Source organism: Sorex araneus, chromosome 4, assembly GCF_027595985.1.
Source record: "Sorex araneus isolate mSorAra2 chromosome 4, mSorAra2.pri, whole genome shotgun sequence".
NCBI classification, from domain to species: Eukaryota; Metazoa; Chordata; class Mammalia; order Eulipotyphla; family Soricidae; genus Sorex; species Sorex araneus.
Window position 1 is genome coordinate 35770426 of NC_073305.1, and position 23723 is coordinate 35794148.

Genomic DNA, 23723 nt, shown 5'->3' on the forward strand with positions numbered 1-23723 from the left:
AGGGAAGCACGGGGCTTAAGGTGCTCACCTTGCACACAACCAACCCAAGTTCGACCCACGGTACCACATATGGTCCTGTGAACTATATAGGAGTGACCCCTGAATAGAGAGTCAGGAGTAAGACCGAAGCAACAGCTGGGTGTGGCCCCAAAATGAAAACAAAACAAAACCAAAAAAACCAACTTCCTGTCCTGCAGTGAATATGCTTTGCAACACTATGTTCCAATCTCCAGAAAATTAATGTTTGTCACATTTTTTCAAAGTCCAAGGCCTTAGGGTCTACTACTTCGAAACAAAATCATCTTTAAATCTAGCCTTAAATTTCTGCTCCAACAGACTGTCTCTCCTCTTCCAACAGACTCTTAACAACAACTTTCACCTAGAATACCTCACTTCCTAGTTTTAATTTCACTTTCACTATCCCAAAATTCCTCCCATCCTGGCTATCACATATTACACACTTAATCTCCCTCGAGCTAGTACAAAAGGTAAAGCACTGTCATGCCTGAGACTGACTCTGATCTGATCCCTGAAAATGCATGCACCCCATCACCACCACTGCCACCACCACCCTGAGCACAAACCCAGGAGTAAGCTTGGAGCACCAGCAGGTGTGGTCCAAAAACAAAAACAAAAAAATTTAATCTGCCAGAAACACACCCCAAAGTAAAGTTACAATGATACATGATGTACCTCAAAATTCCCAACACCCAGAAGTATCCTATGCTTTCTGATTTTCAATCTGAATTCTGTTACTGTTTTGGTTTAATAAATCAGGCTAAGGGGGCTGAGTGATAGTACAGCCCTCCAGGAGTGATCCTTGAGCACAGAGCCAGGAGTAAGTCCTGACCACCACAGGGTGTGGCCCCCAAAACAAAACAATAACAGGCTAAAATGAGCTTGCTGTGGCTCTCAGAGGAGTTCTAAATAAGAAATCCAACTGAGTTCAATTCTACTATGAATTTTTCATCTGCTGGACAATGCTCACAGCTTGGAATACAATTCACAAGGCAAACTGCACTTGGGAGTATTATTTAAATGTTTTTAATGGCTATATATGTTTTTGAGGTGGTGGGGCCTCCCAAGAGGCCTGAGGGTCCCACTGGAGATTCCTGGTCAATAGGACCAGCAGTTCAGTGCCAGAGCCTTAGTATGACAGCTGCTCAGATCCCATGGTGCTACACACACCTGAGCCACCCTGCAGTTGGGGTGGGGGAGGGGCGCTCCACGGCCACACTCAATGGTGCTCAGGGGTCCCCAGGGCTGCACCTGGCAATATCTGGGGGCCCATGTAATACTGGAAATCAAACCTGGGTCAGATGAATGTTCCCTAACCATTTTACTAGCTCCTAGGCCCTATTCATATATGTAATTTTTTTTTAATTTGGACTCCATCAGCCTAAGATTCAAACGCAAGAGAGTTAACAAGTTAAATGAATATGCATTTATGTATATGTTATATATATATATATTTCTTTCTTAACTCTCCAACACAAACATAGACTCTCTCATATTACAACGCATACTCAAATGTCCCCAGACTCCCAAAGTCTGATCTCTATTTTTTGTCTTCACTGTCTCCCCTATCAACTTGTCTTATAAAAAAAAGTGGGCTCGAAGTCTCTCCCAGCTTCAAAAATCAAAAAGCAACCTAACAGTCCACCAGTACACCCCATCCTGGCTTAGTTCTGCCTTGTCTTCTCTTATCGGCCAACTTTTCTGTCATCTCCTTCAACTTTCCACTCTCTTCATATGACAAACACTTCGGCACATGCCCAAATCACTTTGCTGAAACTGTTCATGCGAAAGTCATTAATGACCTCTATCAAACTAAAATGAATTTTCCCCTTCTTATCTCATTTGTCCTTTCTGGGCTTCCAACACCACTGACCATCCTTCCTTCTGCTAACTCTATCTCTTGATTAGTCTCTGGTTTTCCTCAACTTTCTGACCTCTTCACAGAATCCTTCATGGGTTCAACTCTAAGATATTATCAAAATTTTTCTGCATTTACAATCTTTAAAAAATAGCAGCAAAGGGGCTGGAGCGATAGCACAGCGGGTAGGGCGTTTGCCTTGCACGCAGCCGACCCGAGTTCGATTCCCAGCATCCCATATGGTCCCCTGAGCACCGCCAGGAGTAATTCCTGAGTGCAGAGCCAGGAGTAACCCCTGTGCATAGCCAGGTGTGACCCAAAAAGAAAAAAAAAAAATAGCAGCAAATGAAAATGCATATTAGAATGCCTGTATAAGGGGAGCCTCCCCAGAGGGGTGCAGGTGAGCCCAGCACCAGCCCAAACAGCCCTTGCTGCCGAAAACCTCCACACTCCACAACTGCTGCCATGCTACTGACCAAACTCCACTACTTGGGACAAACCTCACCCAGAAATTAATGCTGAAAAACTCAGGTATGTGGGGTTTGTGACTGAAATCTCCAGGCTTCCCAAGGGTCAAAGATGGGCTACCTCCCTCCAACTCTCTTTACTTCCCAAAGCCCCAGCAGCCATGCCCAAGCCATGCCACCTTGGGCACCAAGTGAGCTCACTCACTGGCCATGATCCAGAGGCTCATACATAAATCTGAAAAGAAACCAACGAGTTGCAGAGATTCTTCCAGACCCCACGCAAGGCGGGTTGTCTGAGGCATCCTGGGGGGGTGTGGGGGTGGTTAGGTGAGTCCAGCACTTGTCCAAACAGAACCCTGGTGGCCGAAAACATCCACACTCCACAAATGCTTCCATGCTCCTGGCTAGACTCCACTGCTCAGGACAAGCCTCATCCAGATCTATTGAAAAACTCAAATAAGTGGGCTTGGAGACTGAAATCTCCAGGCTTTCACATAGTCCGAGATGGGCTACCCCACCCACCCACCCATCTCCCTGTATTTCCAGAAGTGCACTCACGCGCACACACACACACACCACAGCCCCCCCCACCCCCAAGCTACTATACAGTTAAAAATTTAACTCCAAGGGCTAGAGCAATAGCAGAGCAAGGAGGGCGTTTGCCTTGCATGCGGCCAATCTGGGTTGTATTCCCAGCATCCCATATGGTCCCCTGAGCACCACCAGGAGTGATTCCTGAGTGCAAAGCCAGGAGTAACCCCTGACCCAAAAAGCAAAAAAAAAAAAAAAAAAAAAAACTCCACCACGTAAAAAAATTTTGAAGTTCCTAGAGCACATGGCCACTTAGTACTCAAACTCTACAACACTGATAAACCAGGAGTAGCACAACAGATTGGATGGGATGTAATGTAGAAGGCAACCAATCTCAATTAACAGAATATAAATAAACACACACACAAGGTTTAACCTGTAACAACATCTTAGTAATCTCTTATACAAGGGCTTAATGGCTCCACAGTAAGATATCACAATTTTCACTAACTTTTTTCTAAGGAAACAATTTTGAACATTCTTTTAGCATATTACTTATAACAAGCAATATAAACAAATTATTGAGGGCCTGTTATAGGAGCAGGCTTAGAAAGTGGCTGAGAAAAATGAAAATAAATGGTGGTAGGATTGGTGTTGGAGTATTAAATATCTGTAACTAAGCATCATGAACAACTTTGTAAAAATAAATGTCAAAAATAAATAAAAATAAAAACCAGGGGAACCCTCCACCTTTCAAACTTTTGTCCAGAAGCTGGGAGATGGCACAGCAGTCCTAGCATTGATCTGACTGAGACTCAATTCCTGGCACCACACGGGACCCCAGAACCACTAGGCAGAGCCCTGAAGGCCCTCCAGCACCTCCAAGGTGGCCCAGGTATCCCCAGCACTGCAAGCCCGAGCAACAGCACTTCCTCTGGCTCTTGCATTGACACACAGATCAGGTTAGGCAAGAATTGCTGGCGGGGCTCTGGGCCAACCTACTGAGCTCCACTTGGGAGCCCTCCACCCCGCACCAAAAACCTTTTGTTTTACTGTGATCATCCAATAGTTTTAAAGGGAATCATACTTAAACTTTATCATCTGAAAGAAATGTACTCACTGAACTGAACCAAATCTAGAGCCACTGGAAAGCATGTACATCTGTTATATGAATCCCCTAAGTATTATGTGTAAGGAAAATAAGGCATAATCTAAACCTTTACAGCAACACAAAATTCTAGAACACGAAACATTCAAGAAAAATGACTAATTCAGGTAGCTAAGGCTCATAGAGTTTACAATGTTTGACTTTGTTTATTCTTCTGTGGCACTCATGCCAAGAGAACATTGAAAGACAAATTAAGAGACAAAATATTTATTGTGTTTCTATGGTTTCCAAATTAACAAACAAAAATCATTACTCAATTTCCTAGCAACTTCCCTTTAGGAGACAATCTTAGACCAGTTTTTTAATTAGATCATGTAATGTAACTGTATTTAACCACTTTTTTTTAAGCTTTTGGTAGCTGAAGACCTAATCTGGATTGTTTTTCTAAGTACAAATACTAATCTGTATTAGATAAGATCCAACAGTTTCAGGAGCCAGAAAGATGGCTCAAGTGCTAAAGCACAAGACCAGCGCGCGTGAGCGTTTAGTGTGCCCTCCAGTCTCACACGTCTCACCCTCAGCACCACTGGGTGTGGCCCCTGAGCATGAGGAAACAGACCAGTGAAATAATCTCTGATGGGCTGGGGTTGCAGCACAGGCTATGCATACAGGAGCACCAGGCTCATTCCCTTGCAACATCAGGAGTGAGCCCTGAGCCCTGAGCCAGGAGACGCTCCACGGCACTGAGGAGTATGGCTCAGAAACCGAGGGAAGAAAAGGATGACTAGGTATTTCACCTATTTTCCTCTGTCAAACTCTTCCTTTCATCGAGACCTTTCTGATAGCATAATATCTTGAAACAAGAGCAAATTTAAGATCACAGATTCTAAGATTCTATCACTACTGAGAAAATAAAAAGAACTGTAGATAAAATAACTCTGGGGGTAGAGTGATAGGAGTGGATCAGCACTTGCCTTGTATGTGGCTGATCTGGGTCCGATCCCTATATCCCATTTGGTCCCCTGAGCTCCACCTGAAGTGAGCCCTAGGTGTGGCCCAAAAACAAAATAAAAATAAAAAGAAGAAAAAGAATTTTGGGGGTGGGTAAAGTATCACTCCTCCACATAAAAAAGATTGAAGTTATTTAAAATGAGAGAGATGATTCTGACTATTACAGAAAATAAATATTAGGAAGGGACTATCTGTAAATGCCACACATATAAAGTAAGAATATAATTCTCCAACATGAAAGAATCTTGAAGACACATGTGCTGAGTAAAATAACACATAAGAGAAAAACTTTGTATGATCTCACCCATATGAAACATGTCAAACAAAACAAATTTATAGAGATAAAGTAGTTTAGAACTCAATAGTGGCTCAATAGGAGGATATGAAGGAACTGTAGCACTGTAGCACTGTCATCCCGTTGTTCATCGATTTGCTCAAACGGGCACCAGTAACATCTCCATTGTGAGACTTGTTGTTACTGTCTTTTGTATATTGAATATGCCACGAGCAGCTTGCCAGGCTCTGCTGTGCAGGCGGGATACTCTCAGTAGCTTGCCTGCCGAGCTCTCCGAGAGGGACAGAGGAATCGAACCAGGGTCGGCCACATGCAAGGCAAACACCCTACCTGCTGTGCTATCACTCCAGTCCATGAGTATAGTTCAGAGCATTATCACCCAATAAATTACTATATAAATATTGAACAATATAGTTCCCTCAGCGGGGGTATGAGGGAATTGTTCAATATTTATATAGTAATTTATTGGGTGATAATGCCCTGAACTATACTTAAAAATGATTAAAATGGCAAATTTTATTGTACATAATGACATGTTTTGTTTAGCATAAAATGTAGTTATATATAAATCACAACTATAAAAAATTAATAGTATAATATATTCAAAACTATTCAATTTTATGCTCTGAATAGTTATGTTATACAAAATTTATCGCAAAGCAGTTAGAAATTCAAAAGTTCTAGCAGCCACAAATATTAATTAGGCATAAAGCTTCCTTTCTATCTCATTATTACAAACAGGCTTGTGTATCCGATATGTTCACATGTAAATTCTGCAGTCATGAAAGTTTCTTTAGACCCTCATCTTTCAGATTCTGTGGTCTAGATGCCAAGAGTCAACAGTTTGGTATGCTCTCTGCATTTAGGTAGTGAATTTTCCAACTGCCTATTTCCTGGACCAAAAGTAAGCATCCGAGAGCCACAGCAATAGTACAGTGGGTAGGGCACTTGCCTGGCACACAGTTAACCAAGGTTTGATACCTATCACCTCATCTGGTCCCTCAAACCCTACCAGGATCAATCCCTTAGCACACAGTCAGGAATAAGTCCTGAACACTGCTGATGTGACCTAAAAAAAAAAACGAAAGAAGTAAGCATCTAGATTGTTCTTCAGATGCCCTCAAGGACTAGCTGGCAACCTCTTTACACATCTGGTACTCTTGACAGCTTCTGCTCCCACAGAAAACCAGTAACAAGCCTGTCATGGGCAGGCCAGAACTTTCAGATCCATCCACATTCCTGCCTGCACAAAACAGGCTTCACACATTTCCGTACCTTTCAAAAATGCAACCAGGTTTTACAAGACGAAAGGAGTTTTAGAGACAGATGATGTTGATGTCAGCAAAAAATGTGAAAGTACTTAAGACCACAGAACTATACACTTTAAAATGGTTATGATGGGGCCAGAGAGATAGTACCAAGGGCAAGGCATGCTTGCCTTGCATGAGGCTTCAATTTCCAGCACCACACACATGGTTCCCCAAGCACAGCTAGGAGTGTCCCCTCAGTATGGGCCATCCCCAGCGCTCCACCCCACTCCCTATCACATAGTTGAGATGACTAATTCTGTGTATTTGAATTTTACCACAATTTTTTTGGTGGGGGGGGAGTATGGGATGCCAGGAATCGAACCTGGGTCAGTCCTATGCGAAGCAAACACCCTACCCACTGTACTATTTCTCTGGCTCCTTACCACAATTTTTTTAATGCACTCAATTATCAATCTTTTAGTACCACCAGATGTGGTTCCAAAAATAATAAAGATAGGAACTGGAGCGATAGCACATCAGGTAGGGCATTTGCCTTGCACGCGGCCAACCCGGATTTGATTCGCAGCATCCCACAGGGTCCCCTGAGCACTGCCAGGAATAATTCCTGAGTGCAGAGTCAGGAGTAACCCCTGAGCATTGCCAGGTATGACCCCCCCCCAAAAAAAAAGAAAAAAATAATAATAAAGATAAAAATTTAAGAAAAAAGAAAAGCAAATAATGGGGAAGTTGAAGACTGAGAAACAATATCAAAATATAGTTAAATGCTTCGTGTGAGTCAGGAGAAAAGGCTCATAGGGCTGAGCTCTGCAGGCTTGGTTTCCATCTCTGGCACCACATAGTCCTCCAAGAACCACTGGGAGCAACTTCCAAGCACATATCTGAGTGTACCCCTGAACACCACAACGGTGGTCCAAAAGCAAAACAAACAAAAATGAATGCTCAGACTCGGAAACTGGATCTCATGTGTCTGAAACCAAGTTCTGCTATTTCCTAGCTATGTAACCTTAGGGAAATATTTTTCGTACATTGTTTTCTTCATCTATAAAATGAAGACCAAAAAAAGCCTATTAATTGTATGAGAATTAAACAAATTAATGCTTTTTTTTTTTTCTTTTTTGAGGGGTTAGGGAGTGGAGTCACACCCAGCAATGCTCACAGCTCTGCATTACGAAACATCCCTGGCAATGTTTGGGGGAACATATGGGATGCTGGATCAAGCCCGGTCGACTGCATGCAAGGAGAGCACCTAGCTCTCCAGCCCCAAATTAATGCATTTTAAATGCTTAAAATAGTGTCTGCCATGTGATAAGTACTCAAGTGCTGGATATTTCAACTTTTGAAAGTAAAATATAACAAAGAGAAAAAAAAAGGGGGGAGAGAAAGAGTTGAAATACTTAGTGACAATACAGAATGAATCTAGATGATGATGGCATTTTCTCTCTTCGATAATTCAAATGAGGAACTGGAGAAATAGTATGGCAGTAGAGCAACTGCCTTATATGTACAAGCCTTATATTGCAAGACCAGGGTTTGAACCCCAGTACCCCATATTGCCCTCTAGCACCACCAGATACTGTCCAAAAAACAATAAATAAATAATTCAGGTGAATCCCTCTAATTTGGTAAGTAAATAGTGTGAATGGTCTCAATTTTCAACTAAAATCATATAGCTTCCAAAATGCTTAACTCATACAAATACCTAAAGTTTAGAAAGTAAAGTAATACACAGTATTTCAATTTTAAATATCTTTCACATATTTATCTAAAAACTCTCACTAATCTTTCTAATTTTGCTAACGCAGTAGCATAACTTCATCATCTGGGGTTTATTCTGGGGTTGTTTTTGTTTTTATTACTTTTCTTTACGTTACATATCTTCCCACAGAATTTGACTTCTAATTCAGAACCTGAGCAGATTATAAGAGGTAAAACATAAAAATGAGCTGGACTGGGGAATAAAAAGACTGTGTAATCTGTCGAAAGAAAACAGTACTAGTCGTAAATTAGATATTTACTAAGAATAACAAAAAGGAAGTATGGAGAGCACAATTCTCATCAAAGAATGCAACTAAATAATGCTGTAAGCAATTCCTGCATCGGACTATTTTATGGTCAGATCTGTAGCTACAAATGAATCTGAGCAAAATTGGCACCACAGAAGAAACCACAGACATGAATTATCTTAAATTTCCAATGCAATAGAAGTGTTGCCAGTCATGCAGTAGGTGACACCCCTTTCCTTATTTTCTTCTCTCCTCTCTTCTGAGTTGTGTACAAACTGAAAATGCTCCAAGAAGCTGTTATTGACTTAAACATAAAAATTCCACTGTAATATTTTCAGAAAACAGCAAAGATCCTACTGAATCTGAACAGACCCCAAATAAGAATTGCTTCCTAAGGCCAGAGAGATAGAGGCACTTGCCCGGCACATGGTTAGACCTGGTTCAATTCCCAGCACCACATTTAGCTCCCTAAACACTGACAGGAGTGATCCCTGAGCAGAATCAGGAACAAGCCCTGACCACGGTTGGGTGTGATCCATAACCACCACCACAAAAACAAAACAAAACAAAATAAAGCAAAGCCTGTTTCTGTCAACGTTCATACAGTGCTTCCTAGGATATACTGATTACATAGTCCAATTATTACTTTTATAATACACCTATGTCTTCAGCACTTTAATTACCTAAGTTTTAATACTGAAGAATAATCATACATTTCAATACATTTGGATGCATACCCAAAACTCAAGTAACCCACAAAAAACTTAATTTTAGATGAACTGAAGAGAAAATTAAAAAGATAATTCTATTTCATTCCAATGCAATGCTTTAGAGACAAGATATACCACTGTCCTCCTAGAAAGAATTACAAAACTAGCTGAACAAATGAATGTCTCTCTCTCTCTCACGCCACTATTTTTATAACATTTCAATCATCTGTGTTACTCAGTATTGACAAGGGTTTCCAGACACACCTCTCTCGCTATGTTACTCAATGCTTCATCCTCTGCAGAAAATCGATCTTTCACAGGGGTCCTTTTTCTTCCAGAACCAGGAGTCCCCATGTTGTCTTCTTAATAGTTCTTTAACTGTAAAAAGTGGTTTAATTCTGTTTTCAGGCCTGAAATAAACAGAAACAGGAAAACTTAGGATATTTCTTTCTGTGTAGTTTTAAAGTACACATACACAATTTCTTAATAAAAAGATCATATTCATGCATTTATATACAAACTAGTCACCAAATACTTTCTTATCAAACTCTTCCAATAAATTTTAGGGTGTCAGGATGTAGGTCGGTGGTAGAATGTATGCCTCATATGTATGAGACCCCTAGGTTCAATCCCTGGTACACAAAACAAACAAACAAAAAAAACAAGCTTATTACAACAAAAATTTAGAATATTTAAATTTATAATAATTTTTTGGTTTTTTGCTTTTTGGGTCACACCTGGCAATGCACAGGGGTTACTTCTGGCTCTGCACTCAGGAATCACCCCTGGCGGTGCTCAGGGGACCATATGGGATGCTGGGAATTGAACCCGGGTCGGCCGCATGCAAGGCAAAGGCCCTACCCGCTGTGCTATCGCTCCAGCCCCATGTTACTGTTGTCACTTCCCATCATTGGCCTAAGGTTTGGCAAAAGCGTTGTGTGCATGTTACTTTTTCTGGTGTGGGTGTGGTCACTGATATTCAACAGAGTGTGCAACCTCTTCGTTGTGGTGATCCTGATGGAGACATGGCAGTCACCCAGCCATATATTGCTCCAATAGCTATCATCCTATGGGGATAAGATTTGTTGAAAAAACTTGGTGTGAAATATGTTAAAGAAAAAGAGGTGTCTCAGCAATCGCCTTTTTAATTTGGACCACTGCTCAAAGAACAGCTTTCCCAAAATTCTGGAAAAAGTTTCGGCCTGTTTGGATTGAGCAGTGTGGCCCTTAACAAAAGAAAAACTTAAGGCTTTAAATGAATTAATTACAGAACAGTTTGAATTGGGACACACTATTTTCAGCTCTAGTCCCTGGAATTCATCAGTATTCATTATCAAGAAAAAGACTGGTAAGTGGCGAATGTTAAGTGATCTAAGAAAAGTTAATGACTGCATGGATTTAAAACCTTATTTTCCCACCATGTACCCCCCCAGCAGCCAATGGAACTTTTAACTTCAGAAAACTGCAGTCAGCAATAATTCTACTAACAGTTTAAAGTTACTACAGGTTATTTCAGAACAAAAAACATTCCAAATAAAATCATTTCACCTGAAACTGTTCTCATAATCAAGAAAATGCATTGAAGAGGGGCCGGAGCGATAGCACAGCGGGTAGGGCGTTTGCCTTGCACGCAGCCGACCCAGGTTCGATCCCCGGCATCCCATATGGTCCCCCAAGCACCGCCAGGAGTAATTCCTGAGTGCAAAGCCAGGAGTAACCCCTGAGCATCGCTGGGTGTGACCCAAAAAGCAAAAAAAAAAAAAAAAAAAAAAAATTAAAGAAAAATCTATGGGTCAGATAATAACAATTATTACGATGAGACAGACCTGATTTATAAAGGAGAGAAAGAAAATTCATCTAACGTAACAAAAATGATACAAACCATTTATTAAACTTTCCACTGTGGTCTGTGAAATAAATTCTCCTGAGAGAATGCATCTCAATTTCCACAAACACCCTCATCCTAAATCCACTCCCTAGCTTGAACAAAATTAACTGGTAAGATTTCATTACACTGCAAATCACAAAGGAATTCTCAAGTAAGTCTAACCTAATAGGATCAACCGTGTTAAAATTGACAAATTGCATGAGCATGTTGGAATTTACTTAACTAAGGCAAAGTAAAACATCAGTTCACTCTTCCCAAAAAAGACTTCTCCAATGAAAATTCAGGCCATTCCATCTTATCTGACACCATTTCTAATTCCCACAGAGTAGCTACTTATATCTGTCAATGAGAATGAAGACTGGGCCAAGGATAACACTGAGTGATAAAGGCAGCGCATAGCTCACATAACTGAAATCCTGAGTTCAATCCCACACTGTGGGGGAAGACTGAGGCTCACTTATGACTCTGCCACAGGAAATATATCTATGTATTAGGAAAGAATTAAGTTTCTTTTGGGCCACACCTGGTAATGCTCAGGACTTATTCCCAACTCTGTGCTCAGAGATCATTTCCGGGGGTTGTTCAGGGGCCTAGAATTGAACCCGGGTCAGTTGTGTGCCTACCCTCTTCTTTCCTGCCCCAAAGGAGGAAGGAAGGAAGGGAGGGAGGGAAGGAGGGAGGGAGTCTGAAAGCAGCAGCTGATAAATCCTAGCCACAAATCAAGACAATTTCATTTCTAAAGAGCAGTTTTCTCAGTAGTCTCCCAAAATCCTCATCCTAACTTTAAAGATCATTCACTTACTTAACAGTAATTATGCACAAATATTAGTCACCTATTAAAAACAGAAGCAGATGTAATGAAAATGAAGTTTACAAAGCTGACGGACTTTGGTTTCATTAGGTTTGGGGTTTTTGGTGACGGGGCCTGGGATACACTCACGGGGCCAGGATTATACCTGACTATGCTCAAAGAGATGTGGGGGGGTGGGTGACTGTGTGGGGAGGGTGGGAGTGTGGGAGTGGGACACAGTTATGTCCTTGTACGTGCATGGAATGCAAACTTGACCTCTAAAGCTGTCTCCTAAGCCCCAATACAAAGACTGGAATGAGTTCAGTTAATGCACTGTGCTATCATCCAGTATTTGTTTTAATGCCAACTTTCCAAAGACACATTAAAAGACATTTCATAGAAGCAGAAAACTAAGACATAAGTGTTTTCTAACTGCAGACAGTTAAAAATAATTATAGAAGAAATTTCAAGTGACAGAAGGAAATTACAGGAAAAAATGTAATTGCAGTAGGAAAAAATGATTTGGTGGGTACTATATCAAAAGTATACCAGTGATTTTGTTTTTCAAAATAGTATTTTAGGTAAGATTTGTTTTCTTCTTGACTCTCTAAAATGTTAGTAGCACGGGGGGGGGGGGAGTGCAGGGGAGAGATACACATTAAAAAAAAGAAAATTAGATCCAAGACTTAAAGTATGAACTGGCCCCAAAGTGGATGGCATCCACCTAGAGGATGTGATGCACTGCTGGGAAAAACTGCCGACAATCTCTTGACTGTATTTTTTTCTTCTCTTTCACTCATTTTTCTTCTTTTCGGCTAAGATGGGCTAATGTCTTAGACCGGGTAAGATATTCCTAGCATACAGACTAACATGTCACTGTCACTGTAATCCCATAGCTCGTCAATTTGCTCGAGCAGGCACCAGTAACGTCTTCATTGTGAGACTTGTTGTTACTGTTTTTGGCATATCAAATACGCAAGGCTCTGCTGTGCGGGCAGGATACTCTCGGTAGCTTGCCAGGCTCTCCGAGAGGGGCAAAGGAATAGAACCCGGATCGGCCACATGCAAGGCAAATGCCCTACCCGCTGTGCTATCGCTCATGTGAACAACCTTATGAAAATAAAATTTTAAAATATTGGGGCTGGAGAGATAGCACAGCGGGTAGGGCGTTTGCCTTGCACGCGGCCGACCCGGGTTCAAATCCCAGCATCCCATATGGTCTCCTGAGCACCGCCAGGGGTAATTCCTGAGTGCAGAGCCAGGAGTAACCCCTGTGCATCGCCAGGTGTGACCCAAAAAAGAAAAAAAAAAATTTTTTAAATATTTAGTACAAAAGTCACATGAAAGATGATTTTAAAAAATCTGAGTGACTTTGACATATTATTTTTTTTTACTATTTCAGTCATTTCTGTAAGTAGAAATGACAGATTAACATACAGAATATATTTTTTAATGCCTTAAAACAAATTTGTTTCAACAAGTTCCAGGCTAAGCAGCCTTGAGAGAAAAAAATTAGTAGCAAAGGAGGCAAAGGTACAGCATAAGCAAGAAATGGGAAAAACTTCTATCTTCTTGATCCTCTTATAGACAAAAAGCCCAGAGGTATGAATAATCAGATCTTCAGCTGCACATGAAACAGACCAACTTAACAAAATATGGAAAAGGAGAGATGGCTCAGTGGGCTGGGGTCACTGAGCTTTGCAAGGTGGCAGTATAGGTCCCATCCCTGGGGTCAAACCCACCAGAAGGAGCTTGTCTAATCCTGGAGCACAGAGCCAGAAATAGCCTCTATGCACTGCCAGGTGTAGTCCAAAACACAATACAAACAAAAATACAACACAACACTTCTAAAAGTATTATCTTCTGTAGGGAGATGTCATTACTAATATTAGGGGGTAAAAATCAGAGAACTTCAACTCCTACATAATCTGTCTTCTAATAACTCCAGAATATTCTATACTGGTACAGAGGGAATCCTTTAAAGAAATTATTACGAACATACCTAATGTTGAACTCTGCGTGAAAATGATCAGGATGTAGATTCAAAGGTGACTTCTAATGGATTACTTTTGGGGATATGGTGTTGCTAACAAATCAACCTGTACCTTCAGGGCGAGTGCATAAGCAACCTGACAGTGCCTTCGGGCTTCCTGATACCCCAAAATTGCTGCTGTGCCGAATCGCAACAACTTGGGACCAAGTTTACCAAAAAATTAAATGGTCAAAAGTTAGGTATGTGGGAGCTATGCCCACAAACCATATCCGGCTCAGCTATACAAGCTCATTTATTGATCTTACTTCAGAGACCCATAGATAAGTCTTGAAAGAGATCAAAAGCCACAGTTAATCTTGAACCCATGCATGGCTGAACAGACTGGGATAAATCAGAGGGGGGCAGGTTGACCTGGTGGCCCGCCCAAGCAGAGCCCTGGCAGTCACTTGCTTGCATAATCCAAAACTGCTGCCATATCCCCAGCCTGACTCCACCGTCTCAGGACGGACCTCACCAAGATATAATCTGTTGAAAATTCTGGTATCCGCATACTCAGTTTTATGACTGAAATCTCCAGACTTTCTCGGAGTTGGGATGGGCTACTTCCCCCCACTTCCCAGCACTCATGGAAGCACTGACAGTCACCCCCACAAACCAACTCCAGCATCACCCTGTAAGCTCTATTACCGCCTTGCTTCAGAGACCCATTAATAAATACTGAAAGAGATCAAAAGCCACAGTTAAGCTCAGACCCGCACAAGGCTGAACAGACCAGGGTAAATTGAGAGGGGCAAGTTGACCTGTGCCCACCCAAGCAGAGCCTCTGGCAGCCGCTTGCTTCTACAATCCAAAATTGCCACCATAACCCTGGCCTGACTCCACCATCTCAGGACGGACCTCACCAAAATATAATCTGCTGAAAATTCTGGTATGCGCATTTTGTGACTGAAATCTCCAGGCTTTCTCAGGATTGGGATGAGCTACCTTCGCCCACCGCCCTATACTTCCAGAAGCTTCACGGTCACATTCACACCCCAAAGTTTCAACCCAGCTGAAAAGCTACTCCAGCCTTACCATCTGGATAAAAATACCGGATGCAGGGCTGGAGCGATAGCACAGCGGGTAGGGCGTTTGCCTTGCACGCGGCCAACCCAGGTTCAATCCCCAGCATCCCATATGGTTCCCTGAGCACTGCCAGGAGTAATTCCTGAGTGCAGAGCCAGGAGTAACCCCTGTGCATCGCTAGGTGTGACCCAAAAAGCAAAAAAAAAAAAAAAAAAAATACCAGATGCCCTGAACAAACACCATGACCACCCAGAACCTGTATTGCAAACCATAATGCATAAAAGGAAAAGGAGAGGGTAAGCAAGAAGGAAAGTGCCTCCCACAGAGGGAGGCTGGGGGTTGGACGTAGGGGGTTGGGGGATGGTGGTAGGGAAAGAAGGACATTAGTGGTGGGAAATGTACACTGGTGGACAGGTGAGTGTTGAATCCTTGTATGACTGAAACCCAACTATGAACAGTTTTGTAACGGTCTATCTCAGAGATATTCAATTAAAAATATTTTTTAAAAAAGTAATGTGGAGTTCATGCCCAATTCAATGGGCTTAATCAATGGCTGAATAAATAGCAGTACTCCTACATTTAAAAAAATAAAGAAATAAAAATAAAGAATTACTTCCAATTTCAGATCCTAAAGGACTTTTTTTCCAAGAAAACTTTTTCTCAGAAGTCACATTCATCCCTTTCGGCTTTTTCTTAGAGATAACTGACCTTGACATTTACTGACAAGAAATAACATTGCCAGCATTACCGTGAAGTGTATTACCCAGACAACGCCAGGCTAATTTTCCCCAGATAGTTTTGCCATTAGGCATTTGTATATCTGAGGGAAAGAAGGGAAATATCTTCAGGATGTTATGGAATAAATGGCTTCCAAAATAGACAATACATCAATAAGGTTCTCTTTTCTCCAATGACCTTCTCATACAAAAAAATTTATCAAAGTAGGCATTTTGCCAGATGAAGTGTCCCTCAGGATGATATTGTTCACTGTTGTAAGAACAGAATGTGTATGTAATATCAGTATGTCACACTCTAAATAGAGCATACTTACGGCAGGTCCATCCAGGTCCTGATTGCTATAGTTCCCTTATATCTATTTCATCATGGAAAACTCAAAATATTGGCTTGCGACACAGCTGTCACTACAGTGAACACTAGATTGCACAATAAAACACTGGGTAGTTATTCATAAGCAGTCCTGGTATCTGGCACAGCACTCGAGCTAAAGATAAAGACCTACTGTGATTGCAGTTGTTGCCACTGAATGAAATGTAAAGTGTGAGGATCTGAGGCCAGCTGACTGCACTGCCAGTTGCTATGTTGCCCTTCCCACTGACTGAGCCTCGGTCTCTTCAACTACACAGTAAAAACAATAACTGTCCCATCAACCTAATGCGGTTAATGTGAGGCTCAAATAAGTTAAGATGAATGCAAGAAACTTTTTTAAAGTACTTCAGGGACTAGAAAGAAAGATAGTACAGGAATAAAGAAACTTGCCTTGCAACCAGTCCACTCAGTCTAAATGCCAGCACTACATATGATCCTCTGAGCACTTCAATAAGTGATAGGAAGGAGGGAAAAAAGGAGGGACGAAGCATTTCATAAATGTTTAAAGCATCTAGAATTAGACCAAAAAGATCGAACAGAAGGAAAAATGTTTACATCTGGCAGACTAGGTTCAATCCCCAATACCACGTATGGTCCTCTAAGCCCTGCAGGGGTGATTCCTGAGTCAAGCCAGAAGTTCTGGCCACAGGCAGGCATAGCCTTAAGAGTGTGTGTGTGTGTGTGTGTGTGTGTGTGTGTGTGTGTGTGTGTGTGTGTGTGTGTGTGTGTGTGAGAGAGAGAGAGAAAGAGAGAGAGAGAGAGTGTATGTATCTTGAATCAATTCCTCCTAGCCTAAAATCATTTATGAAATTTTAAAAGCTGTCAAGTCTTGTCTTTACTTACGATTTCATACTTTAACAAAAACATACTCATTATCTTTCAGTATGCTTTATGTATTCACCATACTAAGAATTATTTTGAAGTAGCAACAAAGATAAACAAATGGAACAATCTGAGGAAGCTTCTGCACCTCAAAGGAAACAATGACCAGGATACAAAGACAGCCCATGGATTGGGAGAAGCTATCTGACTACCACTCATGCAATAAAGGCTAATATCTAAGATATGTAAAGTAAAACTAGAAAGTAAAACCCTTCACCTCTATCACAAAATGGAGAGAAGAGATGAAAAGAAACAGAAACCACTAGGTGTGGCCCTTGCCCCCCACCAACAAATACCTTGGATTATGATCACTAAAATGTATAGAAAAATACATATTAAGGAGCAAGAATGATAGTGATAGCACAGCAGATAGGATTCTTGTCTTCCATGTGGCCCACCCATGCTTGGTCCCTGGCATCCCATATGACCAGTCTCCCGAGCACTGCCAGGAGTAATTCCTGAGTGCAGACCCAGGAGGAACCCCTGAGCACTGTGGGTATGTCCCCTCCCCCCCCCCAATAAAATTACATACTAATTTTTAATGTGTTTTTTTTTTCATTAAAGATTTTGTTTTTTGCTACAGTCCCATGGAACCATGAACAACTAAAGCAAATTACTGGGAAAACTCCTTGACCTGGTGACCTCGATGGTGATGACCAGAGGAGCTGGGGAGAGGGAAAGAAGAGCAGGTGTTGGCAGGGGGGCGGCACTGGCTCTTAGGTGGCGGGAGTGGTGACAATCATACACACTGAGGGCCAAAACTAATGCCCCCAAATTCCATACTGTCATAAACCAATTCTAAACAACTAAAAGAAAACTTAAAAAAATACGTTTAATGTGCTTTGTAAAATTCAAACTTTTTTCTTCCCTTTTAGTAAATCAGAGTAGGGAGAAGCCAGGGCCTGCACTCAAGCTCCATCTCTGGCCTCCAAGTCTGCTTTTGCTATCGTTTTATTTTGTTGAGTGGGAGAAAAGGGGATGGCAGTAATCTGAGGGGAGGGGGGTTCCCGAGATACTAAGCAAAGCAGTTTAGGCCTGTCAGATTCAGTGCTCAGCCTGGCTATGCCATGTTATGAAGCTCACCGTGCTCAGGGTATCCAGCCAGTGCCAGTAATCAAACCCAGGGCTCATGTATGTGCCTCAGCCCTTAAAGCTATCTCCCCAGTTCCTCAAAGTTTAATTGTGAAAACCAAAATAAATATACAAGTTTGGGGAGTATGATTTTATAATGGGTGTTAGTCCCCTAATTATAACACTGTCAACTTAAGATATCGTTAAAGACACATTTAAGAGTCCTGCATTATCAATATAAATTTTAAGTCTAAAAGGTCTATTTTATCACTGCATCACTGTCATCCCGTTGTTCATCAATGTGCTCAAGCAGGTGCCGGTAACATCTCCATTCATCCCTGTCGCATGCTAGTGTAGCCCAATGGTGCCTACTCATTCCAGAAACACGAAGAGCCTGAGATTTTAGCTGTCTCTCCTTACTCGTCCTTCCCAACGCTGCTGCATTGGGGGTTCTTTCAGGGCCAGGGGAATGAGGCCTGTTATTGTTACTGTTTTTGGCATATCAAATACATCATGGGTAGCTTGTTAGGCTCTGCCGTAGCTATAATATAAAAGTGTTTAAATTTTAACAAGTTACCTACCTAAAAGATTACCTAAAAGGTCTATTGAGATCTAAGAAATCAGTTAAAACTTCTGATGCATATGATAAAATATTTAAGAGATAAAAATTTAAATGTCAAAAAAAAAAAAATTTAAATGTCTACCTATTTTTTAATGCATTACCCCAGAGCCAAAAAGAAAATACAGTGGGCAGAACACTTCCCTTGCATGCAGCTGACCCAGGTTCCATCCCTGGCATCCCATATAGTCCCCCGAACATGACCATGTGTAATTCATAAGTGCAAAGTCAGGAGTAATCACTGAGCATCACTGTGTTTGGCCCCCCAAAAAATAAATAATAAATACATGCATACCCCTGTTCAAAAAAAAAATGGAATAATGAATCAAGGTACAGATGGTGAGTAAAGTGTAGTAAAACAGTGACAGTAGAATCCAAGTGGTAGGTATATGAGTGCTCTTTAAATTTTCCTGTATGTTGGGAAATTGCTGTAATAAAGTGTTGGGAGAAAACTGAGAAAGTGAAGTAACTTTGTTCACTGTAGGTAAGTCAAAAGCAGGAGAATGGGAAATTGCAATTAAAAAAAAATCTTGAAAGTTAAAAGAAGGTAGAGGTAATTCCAGTATGCAAGACTATCAATAGCTATGTATAAATTAAAAATATTATGAGCAAATGAGTGAATAGTCTAAATTCCTAGAGAGAGATAAATGGAGGACAGAAAGAAGCAAGGGAGAGAGCAGGGGCAAAGTTAAGGGGTGAGAGAAAAAGGAAAGAGTTCGGGAATGTGTTTCTCAAATATTTAGATGAAGCCATTACTAATAACCAAAGTCATCAATAGAATCTATAGAAAGAATAAGAGGCACACAAGTCATAGCAATAGTAGCTGGGTAAGCCACTAGCCGTGTACGCAAAGCTGACCCAGGTTCGGTCCCTGGCACCCCATCTGGTTCCCTGAGCCCACTAGGAGTGATCCTTGAAGAAGAGCCCGGAGTGAGCTCTAAGCACCACAGGTGTGGCCCCACAGCCAAAAACATTACAGAGAATAAAAGGTACATTTGAAAGAGCAAAAAATAAAAGTAAAAGATAGATATGCAGCTAAATATATAAGACGAAACTGAAGGAGTGCTCAGTAAAGAAAGCAGAGACTAAACAAATTAAGTTCAAGGAGAATATCAGAACCTATAGTGATTAACTTCAACTCATTTTATTAACTATAAAGACCCATAAAGCCAATAAGGGCCACAGAAAGAACTGAAGGAGCTAGAGCACATGGTTTGCACACAGGAGGCCCAGGTTTGATCCACCGCACTGCATGGTCCCAGACCAACACCATGTGTAACCAAATAAACAAGGGAATACGTAATATCAAATAATGAAGGACCCTTGACCTGATATTATAAAACTAAACCATGGGGTTGGGGGGTGAGGTAAAGATCAGATCAGAGGTGATATAATAACAATGGTGGCAAATCATGAGCATTTTGGTGGCAGTGGTGCAAGAACTTTGTACAATGATACTATAAACTTTAACACCACTATAACCAAATCATCTGACCTGTGATTTTTTTTTAATTTTAAGTCTATTGGTAAAAATCCTGTATAATCATATATATGTGTGTGTGTATATATATATATACATATATATATATCTGTACAATCAATACTGCCAGCAATTACAGGCAACATTTGTTCTCTTTCTGAAATATATGGAATTATTACTGAAATATTTCCTTTTCCAAAAACAATTAAATAAAAATTAACATAATAGAAACATGTAACTAAACACTGATACTAAGATTAACAGAAAGACTCAGGGCTGAATCCCACAGAAAATTTAGACCTTAAGCTATCCTTGTGATTGTGAACAAACACAAGGATAATGAAAATATGCATATTAGGGGCTGGAACGATAGTACAGAGGGTAGGGCATTTGCCTTGCACGCAGTTAACCCGGGTTTGATTCTCAGCATCCCATATGGTCCCCCAGCACCATCAGGAGTAACTCCTGAGTGCATGAGCCAGGAGTAACCCCTGAGCATTGCTGGATGTGACCCCCCCCAAAAAAAATACATGCATTAATGGGGCTGGAACCATATACAGAGAATAGGGCACTAGCACATCCTTCATGGAGGGGAGAGAGGAGAGTGGAGAGAAGGAGGAGGAGGGCAGGAGGAGGAAGAGAAGGAAGTGGGAGGGAAGGGAAAGGGAGGAGAGAGGAGGGAAGGGGAGAGGAGGCATTGTATCTGGGAGAGTAGTTCAGCCAGGGCAGTGCACTTCAAACACACATAACACAAGCTTCACTGCAGAGACATCACTTCTGCTCACCAAAGAGGTGACACTTGGGGGCTCCTTTATTTATATTTATATTTATAATGAGAGAAACTGACCTCCTCTGTCACCTCTGCTTCAGACTCCAAAAGGAAGTTTGGGCCTGGAAATAGCTCAGTAGCAGAGCACCTGCTTGGCAGGCATGAGACCACAGGTTCAGTCTCCGGCACCACCCCACACGCAGTACACAATCCCCGAGGCACTGCCATTTGTGATACCCCACACCATGACAAAACATGCAGCACTGTAACCAAGTGTGGGAGTCCTGATAACTGCAAAAACAAAAACAGGAGGAGGGGAGAGAAGGGGAGAAAATGGAGAATGAAAAAACAAAAGTCTGGAAACAACACAACAGAGTGATAAGTTCAAATTCCTGAAGGAAAATTATAGACAACATAGAAACAGTCTGATATGGGCACTGGTGAAGGGATGGGTGTTTGAATATTGTATAACTGACATATAAACCTGAGAACTTTGTAACTTTCCACATGGTGATTTAATAAAAATTTAAAAAAACAAAAAAAAAAACAAAAAAAACAAAAAAAAAAAGAAACAGTCTGTGTCCAATCACACCCTCCTACCCTCAAACTTGATCATTACAGACTTTCAGAAAGATGAATTTCAAAAAATTTATATTTCATGCCCTTTATCAGGATAACGAAAGACACACTTATCAAATAAAAGAGGAAAATCCTATGAAAAGAAGCCACATCCAGTAAGAGGGGCAAATGGGGACTCCCCACTAAGCATGTGGTGGCTATGCAAGGAAGAAAGCCAGAGGGTAGGATGTGATTCACGGGCAAAGTGGAGGCCGCCATCCCCGGAATCCCACAGACTGGGCCATGTCTGAGGGGAGGGAAGTCCTGTCCAGGTATCTTATAAACTAGGTTTGTCTTGACCCCATATCTTGTCGCTTCCTCTCACCTAGTCTAGCTGAAGGCTTGCCTTACACCTCAGAAGTTTTTGCCTAGCTAGGGTATAACGAAGCAGAAGCAAACAGCAGAGAGATCAGTACACTAACTCAAACCATATTTCTTCTAGATATTGACTAACTAAAGACTACAGCTCTGCCAGCAGCTGATGATGGGGAGAATTAAAGTATCTGGGGACTCATCCTTAACCGAAAGGGCTCAAGGCAAGTCTCCCAGGGACCTTCATTTAATGGTGACAATACAGACCTTCCTTTCATAGCAACACTTATGCCTGTTATTCAGGTGTTTTATTTTGTTTAGTTGTGGGGGATGCACACCCAGTGATGCTCAGGGATCACTTCCAGTGCTTGAGAGACCGTATGGGATGCTGGGAATCAAATCCAAGTCGACCACATGCACGGTAAATGCTCTACCCACTGTACTATCTCTTTTTTAAAAAATAAAAATAATTTTTTTAAAAAAACAGAAAATTTGCATCTTAGGGAGATAAACTATAGCAAAGATTGGTTTATTCACCCTTTTCTGTACACAGCTGTTCTGCACCTTACTGACGTACTCACCTCACTGACGTACTCACCAGATAGCACAGCCATGTGACTGAGGTCTGGTCAACAGAATGTGGTGGGCTAAAATGACATATGCAATGTCCGGGGCTTGGCCATCAAACATGCCCTGTGATTAACCACATTTTATCTTTGAAATCTGCCATCCTAATGCAAAGAATTCAGTTAAAGTGTCTGAGGTCTCATGGAATGGCAGTCACTAAATTAAAGCCTGATGATCTTGTACAAGCTACCTCTATTGTCACTATTTTCCAACTCACTGCAGAGAGACGCAAGTGATGTAAACAATAAGACTTGAGGCCTATTTATTAAACAGCTAAATGGTAGGCTAGCCTACTCTTCTGTGTCTGACAGATGTGAAAAGTTAGTAGAGCTATTATGTTTTTTGAAATTCAATCCATGTTTTGACTGGGAATATATATGTCTATATTTTGTGGTGTGGGGTGGTTAAATGCAGGGGCGGGGGACAGGGGAGAGTAGTCCCAAGAGAAAGACTGACATGTGAAATCGGATTGTGATTACCTACTGCAATGCCATTAATATAAACCATGAACTTCTCAAATAATTTCTTGAAGTAGTGAGGTCACACATGCTTATTTTATTATTATTCCTAAAACTGCATATTTTCTATTTCTCAGTGTTTCACAAAACACTAATTATTTTGTTTAAATAAATAAGGGTAATCTAACATGAAAAAAACATGTTGGAGCATTTGAGAAGAATAGAGAAAACTAAGCAAAAACAAGAATAAAAAAACAACTCTTAAGCCCCTGGGAAAACAAAACTTAACAAAAAAGGAAACATTTGGCTGGACAGTAAACAAAATTTATCTAGTTTTAGTGAGAACACCAACTATTGATTTAAAATTGCAAAACTGAAACTTTGTAGGGAGGGAAAGTAGAAGGAAATAATGAAGAAATGCAAAACAACAATTTAGAAACCAGCAGTAATTCCCACCGTCAAAAGTGATTCTGATTATAACGGTACACAGAACATAGAGGGGCTTTCTAAGAAAAACGGGTCCTTAAGAGAGTTTAACTTTGTGACCACCTCTAAGGCGGCCTTCCACCATGATCCCCCATGCCTCTCCAATACCGTAGACAGGAATTGTGACCTGCTTCTCACCAAGAGAACACGACAAACGTTATGAAATGTCATGTCCCTGATTTTTTGCCGCGTTATGTAAGACTCTCTAAACCTGTAGAAGGCTGCAAAGAAATTGCTCTTGATCCTGACCACGCACCTGATGGCGCAAAGGATCAGGAAGCACCAT

At 41.2% G+C, this 23723-nt stretch overlaps 1 protein-coding gene across 11 annotated transcripts in view; it reads right to left on the reverse strand.

Moving 5' to 3' along the window:
• LRRFIP2 (LRR binding FLII interacting protein 2) overlaps positions 1-23723 on the reverse strand; it is a 117954-nt gene that overhangs the window by 80754 nt on the left and 13477 nt on the right. For all 11 annotated transcript variants that reach the window (XM_055134921.1, XM_055134924.1, XM_055134922.1 and 8 more), the window contains exon 2: positions 9537-9682. In XM_055134921.1, coding sequence (XP_054990896.1) covers positions 9537-9626 — 90 coding nt within the window. In that variant the 5' untranslated portion in view covers positions 9627-9682. The remainder of the gene's footprint in view (positions 1-9536; positions 9683-23723) is intronic.